Raw genomic sequence first — 16450 nt, 5'->3', positions numbered from 1 at the left:
TTGTTACTGTGCAGAGCCAGACCTGTCAGTTAATAGTTCTACAGGAAGTAGATGAGATAATTTTATGAGAAGTGTAATTCTTGACACCTTGCAAATGACTGGGCTATCTAGCTGGATAGGATGGATGTTCATTGTCAGGTTCTATGGTTCTGAGTGTTCTTCTGTGAAATGACTCTGCATGACTCATGGGTCATTGCTTCACTGACCTCCTGTTCAATCTTGTCTATTGACACTTCTTATATTACATTTCACACCACTCTAACCATCTCATACTTTATTCTCATCATATTCCCCTATCTCCCCTGTTACTCCATACCACTTCACCTCCCATACCTATCTCTCTTTCCTCTCACACTATACCTCATTATACCTCCAATCTCTCCATCTCCATCCCCCTCTCCCAGGTGAGGTGTTCCACTCGTCTGTACCAGAGAAGCTGAGCCTGGCCACAGCCTCTACCCATTGCCACTCTCTGGGAGCCCAGCTGGCCACGGCAGGGCAGCTCTACCAAGCCTGGCAGACTGGCCTGGACCAGTGTGACCCAGGCTGGCTGGCCGACGGCAGTGTGCGCTACCCCATAAACCTTCCCCGACGCAACTGTGGCGGGGATGATCCGGGTGTGCGCACTGTCTACCACAACCCCAACCGCACTGGTTTCCCAGACACCACCACCCGCTTTGACGCCTACTGCTACCGAGGTAACGGCCGGGGTTGCCATCGCCATGGCAACCTTTCTGTTTAATTTCTGTTAATTAGTCCGGGTTGTTTGCCTCATGCATGAATTAATGAATTATCACAGAGGGGATTCGGTGACATTTTGGTCCCTTCTGGGATCTGAAGTCTTCTACTGTAGCAACCAGCTAGAGCCCAGTATCAGCATTTCCAAGCTCTCAATGCAGACTTAGAGAGAGCCAATGGAGTTCTGTACACTGGCTGCAGCCTCAATGTCCTTGCAGTGTCATTCTAAAGTGTTTATAATGTTACTGGACCACTGGAGATTTGTCTAACTTAGTTTCAAGTTCACTTTGGAGCAACGGTAGGCTCCAGTGTGCTGTGGATTTGATTGTGTTTGTGCAGAGTGTGATCTGCATTAGACTGCATTAGCTCCTCAGTGTGTCATGGAGAATGATTGACAGGCACTAAATTGATACAGACGTAATGAAGTCTTATCTTAGACTTTGCCCTTAAGTAAAGTCACCCCAGGAGAGTGTAAAAACGTCTCTTAATATAATAAGTATGCTTTCTTAATTAAAGCAAAACCAAAAACAGAGGTCATCAACATCAAAGAATATGGATGATTCACAGCTTATTGCAAACATGGCAGCTTATTGCAAATATTAATTTTTTAAAGCCATGCCTTATTGCCAGGAAAGCAAATAGGAATGCTAATATATTTCTCATATAATTCCAGAACGTGAAGCAGGAGTCCAGGCAGCCCAGCCAGTGGGGTTCCTCCAATACAGAGACCCAGAGGCCAATTCCTCAGACACTAAGCCCCAGCACTCTGCCCCCTATCCCCATCCCTCCACCTGGACTGGCATGGCAGACCTGGACAAGGAGGGCATCAGCTCCATCACTGGAGGCAACGAGTCCTCCGAGATCTCTGAGGAGCACGTGGTAATCCACCTCCGGCCAGGGGAGAGTACCCAGGGCTGGGGAGAGGAGAACCAGGAGACCAAGGGGCGACCTAAGACTGGAGCCCCTCAGAACCCATCATCCAGCCCCAATACCAGCACCCTGGGTCTGTCTGTCCTGGAGAGTCTAGAGACCCACGGAGGTTCTGCCCAGGAAGAGGTGGAGGGCGAGGGGGATGAGGAGTGGCGTTTCGGGTCGTCCGACTCCCCTCTGTCCTCCCAGGCCTCTCCAGTGCTCCAGACCCAGACAGCCAATAACATTCTCCACAGCTTCGTCAACAACCTGATGAAGCCCTTCAGGTATTGGACAGGCTCTGTGGAGGCCGGCACAGAGGCATCTCTCCCAGCCACACCTGCCTCACTTCCCGAGGTGAGAGGAGTACAGGATCAGACAACCCCGGGGTCGGCTATAGTCACACCCACCGAAGGGAAGCAAAAGCTGGGCAGTAAAGGAAGCACGGACAACGCTATCATAGAGCATCGGATTCGAGGCTCCTTGCTCAAGACATCCATCAATGGACTCACCAGCACAGAGGAGGGTCTGCCTGAACAGGATAGAGAGGTGGTCACGTTAGTCCCATTGGGCCCTGTGATCCAGTACACACCCACCCAGCCTGGGAGGAAGGGTCCAAGCATGTCCCTAACCAACCCTCAAGGATCATCGTCTAATGGTAAGAACCACTCGCTGAGTCACAATCCATCAATCAGAGAGTCTATGTGGGTTGGCTGAGTACATCGTGTCTCCTTTCAGTTTAGTTCCTTTTCTCTCGAAAAGTTGCTTTCTTTTTCCCTTCCTATTTGCTCCACCTCAGTGTTTCTTCCAAATCAATGGCTTGTGTTAAATTGAAAATGCGCTGTTTACGAAGGTAGTAAATTGAAAATATGTTTTCTGTGGATGCCAGCTCAGGTCCTTTATTGCTTCAGTGGTAAATAAAGTGAAGGTTTGTTTCAGACTATTAAACACTGTCTCAGGACAATATTTACGGGAGTAATGGAAGTAGAATAGACCAAAAAAAGGTTTTATATAAAAATTAAAAAACACATACATTTGGCATTATCAAATTAAATGTTATTGGTCACATACACATATTTAGCAGATGTTATTGCGATGTTAGCAGATGTTATTGCGGGTGCAAATGGTCGAACTTCCAGAGTATCAGAACACCACTCGGTACTTTCCTTCTTTGGTTTTCCTAAGGAGAAATGACATTAAATATATATGCACTTTGGGTGTCTATTCAAATGAAATAAAATACATACGTATTTGTCACATATACAACGGGTATAGTCTTTACCATGAAATGCTTACTTATGAGCCCTTCCCAACAATGCAGAGTTAAACCATAAGAATAATTGACACAAGAATGAAGCTAAATACCAAACCAAAATCAATTCAAATGAAATCTTATTTGACACATGCTTCGTAAACAACATACTCACAGTGAAGTACTTACTTACGGGTCCTTTACCAATGAAGAATTAAAGATAAAGAATAGAAATAAAAAATGTAAGTAGTGACACGAGGAATAAATACACAGTGGATAATGAATAACACTAACGAGTAAAAACAACATGGCTATATACAGGAGTACCAGTAACGAATCGATGTGCAGGGGTACGAGGTAATTGAGGTAGATATGTACATGAAGGCAGGGTAAAGTGACAAGGCATCAGGATAGATAATAATAAGGTATTTGAGGTAGATATGTACATGAAGGCAGGGTAAAGTGACTAGGCATCAGGATAGATAATAATAAGGTATTTGAGGTAGATATGTACATGAAGGCAGGGTAAAGTGACTAGGCATCAGGATAGATAATAATAAGGTATTTGAGGTAGATATGTACATGAAGGCAGGGTAAAGTGACTAGGCATCAGGATAGATAATAATAAGGTATTTGAGGTAGATATGTACATGAAAGCAGGGTAAAGTGACAAGGCATCAGGATAGATAATAATAAGGTATTTGAGGTAGATATGAACTTAAAGGCAGGGTAAAGTGACAAGGCATCAGGATAGATAATAATACGGTATTTGAGGTAGATATGTACATGAAGGCAGGGTAACGTGACTAGGCATCAGGATAGATAATAATAAGGTAATTGAGGTAGATATGTACATGAAGGCAGGGTAAAGTGACTAGGCATCAGGATAGATAATAATAAGGTATTTGAGGTAGATATGTACATGAAGGCAGGGTAAAGTGACAAGGCATCAGGATAGATAATAATAAGGTATTTGAGGTAGATATGTACATAAAGGCAGGGTAAAGTGACAAGGCATCAGGATAGATAATAATAAGGTATTTGAGGTAGATATGTACATAGTTATTTCCCCTTTTGTCCAGGTGGGAGAGAACAGTGAGAAGTGCAATTAACATTGCTTCATCTGTGGATCTGTCGGGGCAGTACGCAAATTGGAGTGAGTTGATCTGTGTAATAATCAGCCTTTCAAAGCTCTTCATAATTACAGATGTGAGTGCTATGTGACAATGGTAGTAACACCAGCAGCACACCACCCTGCATCCCACTGCTGGGCCGCCTCTGAAGCTAAGTAGGGTTGGTCCTAGTTGGTCCCTGGATGAGAAACCAGATGTTCCTGGAAGTAGTGTTGAATGGCCAGTAGGAGACACTCTTTCCTCTGGTCTTTAATTTTTTTTGCAGTGATTGGGGACATTGCCCTGTGTAGGATGCTGTCTTTTGGATGGGACGTTAAACAGGTGTCCTGACTCTCTGTGGTCACTAAAGATCCCATGGCACTTATAGTAAGATTAGAGGTGTTAACCCCGGTGTCCTGGCTAAATTCTCAGTCTGGCCCTCATGACCACCTAATCATCTCTAGCTTCAATTTGGCTCCTTCCTCTCCCATGCAAACTATTCCACAGGTTGTTGCTCTAAATGAGAATGTGTTCTCAGTCAATTTACCTGTAAAAATAAGAGTTAAATAAATAAAACAAAGCAATTTAGGCAGGTTATCTTGGATTTCTGGGTAACAGCGACAGTGGTTGTCAGCTTGAAACATGTTGGGATTACACACTGGGAATGAAGAGATTGAAAATGTCTGTGAAGCCCAGTGGTCTTGCTAGTGTTTAAAAGTCTTACTCACAAAGGCCACGGAGAGCGATCTCACACAGTCAACCAGAACAACAGGGGCTTTCATGCAAGACTCGTGAAACAAAGGAATAGGGTCTGGTGTGAACAAGGGAACAGCTGAGTTGGAGTTGAAGTAAGAGTTGAAGTCAAAAGCTAGGTTAGTAACTGTTGATCTGATGTCCAAAAGTTAATGGCGGTCATAGGAGATAATAGTATGAACTTTCTGTACAAAAAAAGTAAAGATTTTTTTTAAAGTCACTAAATAACAAAGTCGGGTTGGAGCTCGTGAGATGACGACCTTCTTTGTCGGCGCAATCTTTCATCTTAGGTCCAGAGCCATCACTAAGCCAGCTTCCAGCAGTGCAAAGAGGAAAATGAAAGCAGAGAATGAGGCCGGCCAAAGCAAAAACTCAGAGAGCCAGAGTCAGTGCTGCAGTGATGTGTTTGGCTCACCGGTGTGAATACATAGAACTCAGTTGATCTGTGTGTGTGTGCATCAGTGCGTGTGTGAGCACACGTGTGTGTGTGTGTGTCTCTGTGTGTTATGTCTACATCAGTGCATGTGTGTGTGAGCACATGTGTGTGTGTGTCTCTGTGTGTTATGTCTACACCAGTGCGTGTGTGTGTGCGTGTTCATGTCTACTTCTGTGTCTGTGGCTCAAGGACCTGGGATTTTGAGCTAGCATCCAAACCCCAGTTAATTCTCCACAGAGCTGAGCTAGGCGTGTGGGTCGTAAAGGTCATCTTATTGGGCTATTTCCCGCATGAAAGCCCTGCGACTTCAAACCACAATCAATTCCTGTGATTCCTCGGCTGTTTGAAGGAGGGACGAACAGGCAACCAGGCAATGTTTCATCTTACGGCCACCACTTACACAGCTATACACAGCCACCAGAGCTAAAGGGAGAATAGAGAGAGAAATCTAAAGTCTCGCACAGAGGTGTTTAAATAAGTTCAGTGAAGGTAGGGCTCCTTCTATGGCCTGGGCTTCATTAGATACAAAAACTGTTGCTATCCTCCCTGAGAGCAAAACTCCAAACCCAAGGCATTAATGTTTTACGCTGGGTGAAAATCTAGCTTTAGTCTGCGTACATTATTCTCAGCCTTTCCAATTAATGCAGGGCTGGCTAGGTGTTCCTCGCCTCGCTCGCCAGCATTCACGTCTACCCCAATTACGACGGCCCTGGGTGAGCGTAGGTGGTCATTATCACCATGGCAATGATGAGCGGATGGAAAACGCGAAGGATGAAAAAGAAGAGAGGAGAGAGGAGGGGAAGGGGAAGGGGCTTTTGAGATGTTTTTTATTACAATTTTTACAGGAAGTTGTTGAATGAATGTTTCCTCTTAAAGTGGCATCACTCGTCAGATATAAACTATGTTATCGGCGCCGCAGGCTGTTGCTTCCTCTAGGTAATCTACATCATTGATTCTGCCATTTTTATTTTTATGATTGGCAGGAAAAACATTGCATGTGAATCTTGACACCTCAGTCAAAGAAATGCATGTTTCCCCATTTCCCCACACAGTCTTAGCAAAGCATCGTGGGAATAAATCTTTGTGATGAAACATCACGCCACTCCAGATAGATGTGTGACATGATTCACATGCCACACAATAACTTTTCCCAGTCGTCTTTATTAGATGCCATATCTTACAACAGTATAGTGCTGAGGATGTGTGTGTGGATGTGTGTGTGTGTGCTAGCTCGCATATGTATGTGCGTGCTGGCACGCCTGCGTGTGTGTGTGTGTGTGTGTGTGTGTGTGTGTGTGTGTGTGTGTGTGTGTGTGTGTGTGTGTGTGTGTGTGTGTGTGTGTGTGTGTGTGTGTGTGTGTGTGTGTGTGTGTGTGTGTGTGTGTGTGTGTGTAACAGAAGTGCTGAGGCTGCACTAGTACACTGTGTCCTGGGGAGGCTTCAACTCCTCTCCCATTATGCTGTGTGACTGGAGGGTTCGACTCCGCTTGTTTACCCCAGAAAGACACGTACATCTGATTTTCAGTCCCGCTGTCACTGAAAACACACAATGGAGCACATCATTGACTTGCCTTGATTTAGTAATTTGTGGGCAGTTTATCACGGTATGACAACATTTGTTTTGCAGGATTTTTATGTGTTGACTTTAAGCCAAAACTCACAACAAAAGATAGCAGTGGAATACGCCAATCAAAATACTAGGCCGCGCATGAAATATTTGTATTTCTTATATCAGCCATTAGAATAGATAATTAGACCTGATTAATTAATTTAATCACTCAATATCTCATCATTATGTGAAGTCAAAGTGGTTAATTAGCTATTCACATTATTAATTGGACAATTACACCATCTACAGCTCTTATGTAAATGAACCTGTGCTCACATACTGTAGCACATAGGGGGTGGAGTCAACATGCAGACCCCTGAATCATTTAGTATTGATTTAATATTTCATATGTGGACATACAGTATTTGTCCATGTTTCTCCCCATAGCAATTAGTTGTATTATGTAGTACAGCCAGAGGCCCTGCTGTGGTTCTTTGCACACCAGAGTTAGCTGTGCTTTGCTGTTTAGAGCTACAGTAGAACTCTAGCTGCCTAATATGGTAATACTATGAGGAAATTCACCGCTAAAAACCAACCCACATCTAGTCTGAATTATTCATTGTGTAGATACACTATGGTTTAGTACATTACCTAGGAGCACAGGAGGCTGGTGAGAGGAAGACAGCTCATAATAATGGCTGGGATGGAAACCACATGTTTGGTACTATTCCATTCATTCCGTTCCCGGCAATTCCCACAAGCCCGTCCTCCCCAATTAAGGTACAAACAGCCTGAGCTAGAAAGAGCATAGCGGTGCGGTTAATCTGAATAATCAAGGGTGTAGATATGCAGTAGTCAATGAAGGATGGTGTTTTAAAGAAAAGCTTTAGTATCTTACACCTGGTCAGTTTTAGCCCAGGAATGCATTGATTGCAGTTTGGTGTCTGGTCTAGGAAAGTCAAATCAAATCTAATCCAATTTAATTTGTCACATGTGCTGAATACAACAGGTGTAGGTAGACCTTACCGTGAAATTCTTACTTAAAGCCCCTAACCAAAAATGCAGTTCAAGAATTAGGGTTAAGAAAATATTTACTAAATAAATGAAAGTGAAACAAATTATTAAAAAGTAACACAAGAAAATTACATAACAATAACAAGGCTATGTACAGGGTGTACCGGTACCGAGTCAATGTGCGGGGTACAGGTTAGTAATGAGGCTATGTCCAGGGTGTACCGGTACCGAGTCAATGTGCGGGGTACAGGTTAGTAATGAGGCTATGTACAGGGTGTACCGGTACCGAGTCAATGTGCGGGGTACAGGTTAGTAATGAGGCTATGTCCAGGGTGTACCGGTACCGAGTCAATGTGCGGGGTACAGGTTAGTAATGAGGCTATGTCCAGGGTGTACCGGTACCGAGTCAATGTGCGGGGTACAGGTTAGTAATGAGGCTATGTACAGGGTGTACCGGTACCGAGTCAATGTGCGGGGTACAGGTTAGTAATGAGGCTATGTACAGGGTGTACCGGTACCGAGTCAATGTGCGGGGTACAGGTTAGTAATGAGGCTATGTCCAGGGTGTACCGGTACCGAGTCAATGTGCGGGGTACAGGTTAGTAATGAGGCTATGTCCAGGGTGTACCGGTACCGAGTCAATGTGCGGGGTACAGGTTAGTAATGAGGCTATGTCCAGGGTGTACCGGTACCGAGTCAATGTGCGGGGTACAGGTTAGTAATGAGGCTATGTCCAGGGTGTACCGGTACCGAGTCAATGTGCGGGGTACAGGTTAGTAATGAGGCTATGTCCAGGGTGTACCGGTACCGAGTCAATGTGCGGGGTACAGGTTAGTAATGAGGCTATGTCCAGGGTGTACCGGTACCGAGTCAATGTGCGGGGTACAGGTTAGTAATGAGGCTATGTCCAGGGTGTACCGGTACCGAGTCAATGTGCGGGGTACAGGTTAGTAATGAGGCTATGTCCAGGGTGTACCGGTACCGAGTCAATGTGCGGGGTACAGGTTAGTAATGAGGCTATGTCCAGGGTGTACCGGTACCGAGTCAATGTGCGGGGTACAGGTTAGTAATGAGGCTATGTCCAGGGTGTACCGGTACCGAGTCAATGTGCGGGGTACAGGTTAGTAATGAGGCTATGTACAGGGTGTACCGGTACCGAGTCAATGTGCGGGGTACAGGTTAGTAATGAGGCTATGTCCAGGGTGTACCGGTACCGAGTCAATGTGCGGGGTACAAGTCAGTCGAGGTCATTTGTAAAGTGACTATGCATAGATAATAAACAGCGAGTAGCAACAGTGTAAAAATGATCGTTTCTATGGAATGAGAAAAGTGTGAAATTGCCTTACCAGATCCTCTTGTTTTGTGTATGTTGGGCCTGGTACGCAGTGTGGGTCTGCTACTGTGCTTTGTACTGGAATACAAAGAGGCTGCACCATTATTGGAATGACGACAGTAATCCAAATTAATAAATATTTTAGCAGATTTAGCAAAATATACATAAAGAAAATTGTTGCTATGAATGAGGGTTCGCCTCCAGTATACAAGTAAATAACCAGCCTTCCTACGGCGCAACACAACAACCAATCACCATTTAAAGTCTTACACTCCATTCCTGTTTGCATATTGAACCCTAATAACTATGTCTTACATCTGGGCATAGATACTGTATCAGAATAGATCAATTAAATAAAAAGACAAATAGATAATGAAACTATGGATTTGAATTAATTAAATATAATGACTGCTGCACTGATTCCTAATTAAACACGCATTTAATTGCAATCAGTCAAACTATTTCCCTCCCATACTATGTTAATGAATGTGTGTTGTCACTCTGCAGGATTCACAGCAGTGGGACCCGGTGTGAATAGCAAGGCCGTGGAGGCTGTGAATGGATCAGGAGGCCCCCTCCAGGGCATCTGGGGTGGGTTGGCTTCATCCCTAGGGACCCCGGAACCATACCCAGGCAGCCAGCTGAGATGGGCCCTGAAGGCCATGAAGGGCTCCAAGCTGGAGGCCCCAGGACAGGGACACGTGGCCTACATGGGGAAGGATTCCACCTGGGAGCCCATGGAGGCCAAAGCGGGGCCCTTAGAGGTCATGACCCTGCCTACCAACCCAGAGAGCTACTCTGGTGAGGGGAGAGATCAGAATGAGGACCGCAGCATCCCCCGATCCATCCTGGAGAGAGAGGACAAAGGGACAGAGGCAGAGGGAAGCGGGAGAGGAGGGAACGACTTTCCAGGTGGCTTTGGATCGAACAGTGACACGAACCCAGGCAGCGGTGCCAGCAGCAGCACAAAGCCTCTTCTGTCTGGATTGAAACCCACTGAGACCCAGAGCCAGAAACAGACTCTGACAGAACACACCACTATGTTTCAGTGGCAGCTAGTGGACCAGCCCACCACCTCATCTACTGCTGCCTCTGCTACTGGCTCCAGCCGGGGCCCAGGGGGTACCGCTGAGGAGGCCAGGGGAGAGATTGTCTATGTCCGACGCCCTACTGAGAAGCTCCTTCCAACCACCTCCAGTAAGAAAGATGGCTTCCCCCCTGTGATCAGAAAGCAGAGCCTGAGTACAGCCAGGGTGACTGAGAGACAACGAAGCCCAAATGAGGCCACCACACCTGGGTTCACCTCCAGTCCTGCAGCTTCTATGGAGCCCCTGACAACCATCAAAACTTCCAAAGCAAACAACCAGAGAAACGACTCCAGTGATTCTACCTCTACCAAGGAGCCAGCCATCTCCATTGCACGGGTTCCAGTAGATAGAGAGGAGACAGCTAGAACCACATCTATGACCAGAGATGGACCCCAAACAACTGCAGCTTCGACTCAGCTGACCACGGCGTTGTCCTTTCTGAAGGGCAGCGACCATGAGGAAGAGTCCAGGTTAGCTGTTTCAGAATTATTTGTGGTGGGAAAAGGATGGAAGCCATTGGGAGGGATGAAGCCCACGTCTAAGAAGGACAAAACCCCTGTGATCACAGAGAAGACGGAGAAGAGAGAGAAGACCACCTTTGGTGTCGTTATGCCCAGCTGGGGCTTTGGCCTCAACCCTTCAGGTATCTTCCCTTTTCTATTTTATTGTCACCATTATTAGCCTTTATCTAATAATATTATGTAATCATATAATCCATTACTCCTCTAAACCATAGGAGGGGAGCTGAGGCCCCATGATCAATTTAATGCATGATGCTGCAGATGCTCTTTTTCTCTCTCTCTCTCTCTCTCTCAATTCAATTCAATTCAAGGGGCTTTATTGGCATGGGAAACATGTGTTAACATTGCCAAAGCAAGTGAGGTAGATAATATACAAAAGTGAAATAAACAATCAAAAGTAACAGTAAACATTACACATACAGAAGTTTCAAAACAATAAAGACATTACAAATGTAACACTATATATACACAGTGTTGTAACAATGTACAAATGGTTAAAATACGCAAGGGAAAATATGTTTGTTCTTCACTGGTTGCCCTTTTCTTGTGGCAACAGGTCACAAATCTTGCTGCTGTGATGGCACACTGTGGAATTTCACCCAGTAGATATGGGAGTTTATCAAAATTGGATTTGTTTTCGAATTCGAAATATGCCTCTCTAATATGGTCATACATTGGGCAGGAGGTTAGGAAGTGCAGCTCAGTTTCCACCTCATTTTGTGGGCAGTGAGCACATAGCCTGTCTTCTCTTGAGAGCCATGTCTGCCTATGGCGGCCTTTCTCAATAGCAAGGCTATGCTCACTGAGTCTGTACATAGTCAAAGTTTTCCTTAAGTTTGGGTCAGTCACAGTGGTCAGATATTCTGCCACGGTGTACTCTCTGTATAGGGCCAAATAGCATTCTAGTTTGCTCTGTTTTTTTGTTAATTCTTTCCAATGTGTCAAATAATTATCTTTTTGTTTTCTCATGATTTGGTTGGCTCTAATTGTGCTGCTGTCCTGGGGCTCGGTGGGGTGTGTTTGTGAACAGAGCCCCAGGACCAGCTTGCTTAGGGGACACTTCTACAGGTTCATCTCTCTGTAGGTGATGACTTTGTTATGGAAGGTTTGAGAATCGCTTCCTTTTAGGTGGGTGTAGAATTTAACGGCTCTTTTCTGGATTTATGATAATTAGTGGGTATCAGCCTAATTCTGCTCTGCGTGCATTATTTGGTGTTCTACGTTGTACACAGAGGATATTTTTGCAGAATTCTGCATGCGGAGTCTCAATTTGGTGTTTGTCCCATTTTGTGAATTCTTGGTTGGTGAGCGGACCCCAGACCTCACAACCATAAAGGGCAATGGGCTCTATGACTGATTCAAGTATTTTTAGCCAGATCCTAATTGATATGTTGAAATTTGTTCCTTTTGATGCAAGTTACCTGTGGCGCAGATGTTTTGGTCAAGATGGTATTTGTGGTCCTGGCGACTGGACCTTTTTTGGAACACCATTATTTTGGTCTTACTGAGATTTACTGTCAGGGCCCAGGTCTGACAGAATCTGTGCAGAAGATCTAGGTGCTGCTGTAGGCCCTCCTTGGTTGGTGACAGAAGCACCAGATCATCAGCGAACAGTAGACATTTGACTTCGGATTCTAGTAGGGCGAGGCTGGCTGCTGCAGACTTTTCTAGTGCCCGCGCCAATTCATTGATATATGTTGAAGAGGGTGGGGCTTAAGCTGCATCCCTGTCTCACCCCACGACCCTGTGTGAAGAAATGTGTGTGTTTTTTGCCAATTTTAACCACACAGTTGTTCTTTGTGTACATGGATTTTATAATGTCGTATGTTTTACCACCAACACCACTTTCCATTAATTTGTATAGCAGACCCTCATGCCAAATTGAGTCGAAGGATTTTTTAAAATCAACAAAGCATGCGAAGACTTTGCCTTTGTTTTGGTTTGTTTGGTTGTCAATTAGGGTGTGCAGGGTGAATACATGGTCTGTTGTACGGTAATTTGGTAAAAAGCCTATTTGACATTTGCTCAGTACATTGTTTTCATTGAGGAAATGTACGAGTCTGCTGTTAATGATAATGCAGAGGATTTTCCCAAGGTTACTGTTGATGCATATTCCACAGTAGTTATTGGGGTCAAATTTGTCTCCACTTTTGTGGATTGGGGTGATCAGTCCTTGGTTCCAAATATTGGGGAAGATGCCAGAGCTAAGGATGATGTTAAATAATTTTAGTATAGCCAATTGGAATTTGTTGTCTGTATATTTGATAATTTCATTAAGGATACCATCAACATCACAGGCCTTTTTTGGTTGGAGGGTTTTTATTTTGTCGTGTAACTCTTTCAAGGTGATTGGAGAATCCAGTGGGTTCTGGTAGTCTTTAATAGTTGATTCTAAGATTTGTATTTGATCATGTATATGTTTTTGCTCTTTATTCTTTGTTATAGAGCCAAAAAGATTGGAGAAGTGGTTTACCCATATGTCTCCATTTTGGATAGATAATTCTTCGTGTTGTTGTTTGTTTAGCATTCTTCATCAAACCATTTGTCATTGTTGTTCATTTTCTTCGGTTTTCTATTTGAGATTTTTTGATTTGATAGGGAAGCTGAGAGGTCAAATATACTGTTAAGATTTTCTTCTGCCAAGTTTACACCTTCACTATTACAGTGGAACGTTTTACCCAGGAAATTGTCTAAAAGGGATTGAATTTGTTGTTGCCTAATTGTTTCCAAACTGCATTCCTTCCATCTATAGCATTTCTTAATGTTACTCAGTTCCTTTGGATTTGATGCCTCATGATTGAGTATTGCTCTGTTCAAGTAAACTGTGATTATGCTGTGGTCTGATAGGGGTGTCAGTGGGCTGACTGAGGTCAGTGATAAAGTAGTCTACAGTACTACTGCCAAGAGATGAGCTATAGGTGTACCTACCATAGGAGTCCCCTCGAAGCCTACCATTGACTATGTACATACCCAGCATGCGACAGAGCTGCAGGAGTTGTGACCCATTTTTGTTGGTTATGTTGTCATAGTTGTGCCTAGGGGGGCATATGTGGGAGGGAATGCTGTCGCCTGCAGGCAGGTGTTTGTCCCCCTGTGTGCTGAGGGTGTCAGGTTCTTGTCCGGTTCTGGCATTTAGGTCGCCACAGACTAGTACATGTCCCTGGGCCTGGAAATGATTGATTTAACCCTCCAGGATGGAGAAGCTGTCTTCATTAAAGTATGGGGATTCTAGTGGGGGGATATAGGTAGCACACAGGAGGCCATTTTTCTCTGTTAAGATAATTTATTTTTGAATTTCTAGCCAATTGTAAAATGTTCCTGTTTTGATTAATTTAATGGAGTGAGTTAGGTCTGCTCTATATCAAATTAGCATACCTCCTGAGTCCATTCCCTGTTTCACACCTGGTAGTTTGGTGGATGGGACTACCAGCTCTCTGTAACCTAGAGGGCAACCAGTAGGCCCGTCTCCTCTATACCAGGTTTCTTGCAGGATTACAATGTCTGTATTGCCGATTTCTTTGGTGAAGTCCGGGTTCCTGCTCTTTAGGCCAAAGGCAGATGACCTCGGATATTCAAGGATGATATAGTGAAGGCTTTTTGTTCCATAAAGTGTCCAATGTTGTTGGCCGTGGTTTGGCCTCAGGCCAGTAAGTGTGAGCAGAGCCTGCTGAGCATCTGGTACATGCCATTGGCTTGTGCGAGTGTAAGAGTGGGGGTTGGGCCTGTTTGCCTGCTCACTACCTGGGTGTATGTGTGACTTCCATGTTGAGGCCCTCTTTGCGGGGGTGGGGTGCATGGGGTGGGCAGGAGTGGCATAGGTCTGATCTGAGGGGGCCTAAATGGGGTGTGGGCATGGTTGACGTGGGGGGGTGTTGATTGTTTGGGGTTGGGATGTGGATGTGTCTGGGGGTGCTGTAGTCTGGATGTAAGTCCTCTTGGCGTGGGTCCTCTTTGTGTAGGTCCAGGGGGGGGGTCCTGCAGGTCTGGGAGGGTGTCTCGCTGGTCTGGGTGCGGTGTCTATTGATCTGTTGCTCCTGTGTGAAGTGTTGGGGATACGTTTGAGAGCGATGTCCTTTAGAGTCCGGGCAAAGGTGGGCACTGCTGCCTTGTAGAGGTGGACCTGGTCTCGCTCTCTCTCTCTCTCTCTTTCTCTATACATTGATTATACCAACCATTAGGAACATCTTCCTAATATTGAGTTGTACCCCCCCTTTGCCCTCATAACATCCTCAATTTGTCATGGCATGGGCTCTACAAGGTGTTGAAATTGACATCAATAAGGGATCATAGCTTTCACCTGGAGTCACCTGGTCAGTCTATGTAATGGAAAGAGCAGTTGTTCTTAATGTTTTATACACTTATTATATATTCCTCTCTACCGTCTTCCTCTCTATTGGACCTCAGAGAGTGCTTCTGTAAACAAAGAGGGGCTGTGAATTGGTAGAATGGAAGCAGCCTTAGTGTAGTACTTAGAGGGTCTTGGTTAGTTAGACAGGCTGTGAGAGGCTGAGATCTTAGGCCCCGGCAAATCAATGTTGACGGAAGCTAGAAGATGCGAGCTGTAATTGACTCTCTCTCCCGCTGTCTCTCGCAGAACGAAGCCCTTCGTCCAAGTTCAGAATGATACAGCATGTGTAGAAACTCAATCTGCTCGCCCTCTCTAACTTGTTCACATTAATTCACCCTGATGGGAATGGGTTTTAAGCCTCACCCATATATGTTTTACTCTGCCATGAAGGCTGGAAGGAAGATAACATCCTTGGTTGAGGAATTTGTTCTTTTGGCCTCGTTTGAAATCCACACAGTAGGACTGACTCACGGCTAAGAAAGTTCTCGTGAAATATTTAGTGCCTATTTCAGTGGAAAGTTAATGTCTGGTAAAGGAACACTGATGTCCCATGTAGAATATATGACTATGAACAAATGATGCGATGCTGAGATCTGGTAGCATTTTATTGGTCACATGCACATATTTAGCAGATGATATTGCAGGTGTAGCGAAGTGCTTCTGATCCTAGCTCCAACAGTGTAGTAGTATCTAACAATTCACAACAATACACACAAATTCAAAGTAAAAGAATGGAATTACATATGAGACATATGAGATGAGTAAAGCAGCATGTAAACATTATTAAAGTGACGAGTGTTGCATTATTAAAGTGGTCAGTGATTCCATGTCTATATCATGATACAAGGCGAGACCCAGATGGAGACACGGGAGGCAGATGGTTGGAGTCTTACAATATTTATTAATCCAATAGGGTAAAGCAAGAGAATGGTCGTGGAGAGGCAAAAGGGTCAAAACCAGTTCAGAGTCCAAAAGGTACCAAAGGGCAGGCAGAATCAAGGTCAAGGCAGGCAGGATGTTCAGGCAGGCAGAATCAAGGTCAGGGCAGGCAGAATCAAGGTCAGGGCATGCAGGATGTTCAGGCAGGCATAATCAAGGTCAGGGCAGGCAGGATGTTCAGGCAGGCAGAATCAAGGTCAGGGCGTGCAGGATGTTCAGGCAGGCAGAATCAAGGTCAGGGCAGGCAGGATGTTCAGGCAGGCAGAATCAAGGTCAGGGCATGCAGGCTGTTCAGGCAGGCAGAATCAAGCTCAGGGCATGCAGGATGTTCAGGCAGGCAGAATCAAGGTCAGGGCATGCAGGATATTCAGGCAGGCAGAATCAAGGTCAGGGCATGCAGGATGTTCAGGCAGGCAGAATCAAGGTCAGGGCAGGCAGGATGTTCAGGCAGGCAGAAT

The 16450-nt window shown here is 45.0% G+C and overlaps 1 protein-coding gene across 1 annotated transcript in view; it reads left to right on the top strand.

The window, feature by feature from the left end:
• LOC109888620 (neurocan core protein) overlaps positions 1 to 16450 on the top strand; it is a 289577-nt gene that overhangs the window by 138401 nt on the left and 134726 nt on the right. The window contains exons 7-9 of the mRNA XM_031822616.1: positions 405 to 698; positions 1412 to 2305; positions 9604 to 10827. Of these exons, the coding sequence (XP_031678476.1) occupies positions 405 to 698; positions 1412 to 2305; positions 9604 to 10827 (2412 nt within the window). The remainder of the gene's footprint in view (positions 1 to 404; positions 699 to 1411; positions 2306 to 9603; positions 10828 to 16450) is intronic.

Source organism: Oncorhynchus kisutch, linkage group LG4 (genome assembly GCF_002021735.2).
Source record: "Oncorhynchus kisutch isolate 150728-3 linkage group LG4, Okis_V2, whole genome shotgun sequence".
Classification (NCBI taxonomy): Eukaryota; Metazoa; Chordata; class Actinopteri; order Salmoniformes; family Salmonidae; genus Oncorhynchus; species Oncorhynchus kisutch.
The sequence above is the reverse complement of the archived record's forward strand: the minus strand, read 5'-3'. Positions and strand labels throughout refer to the sequence as shown.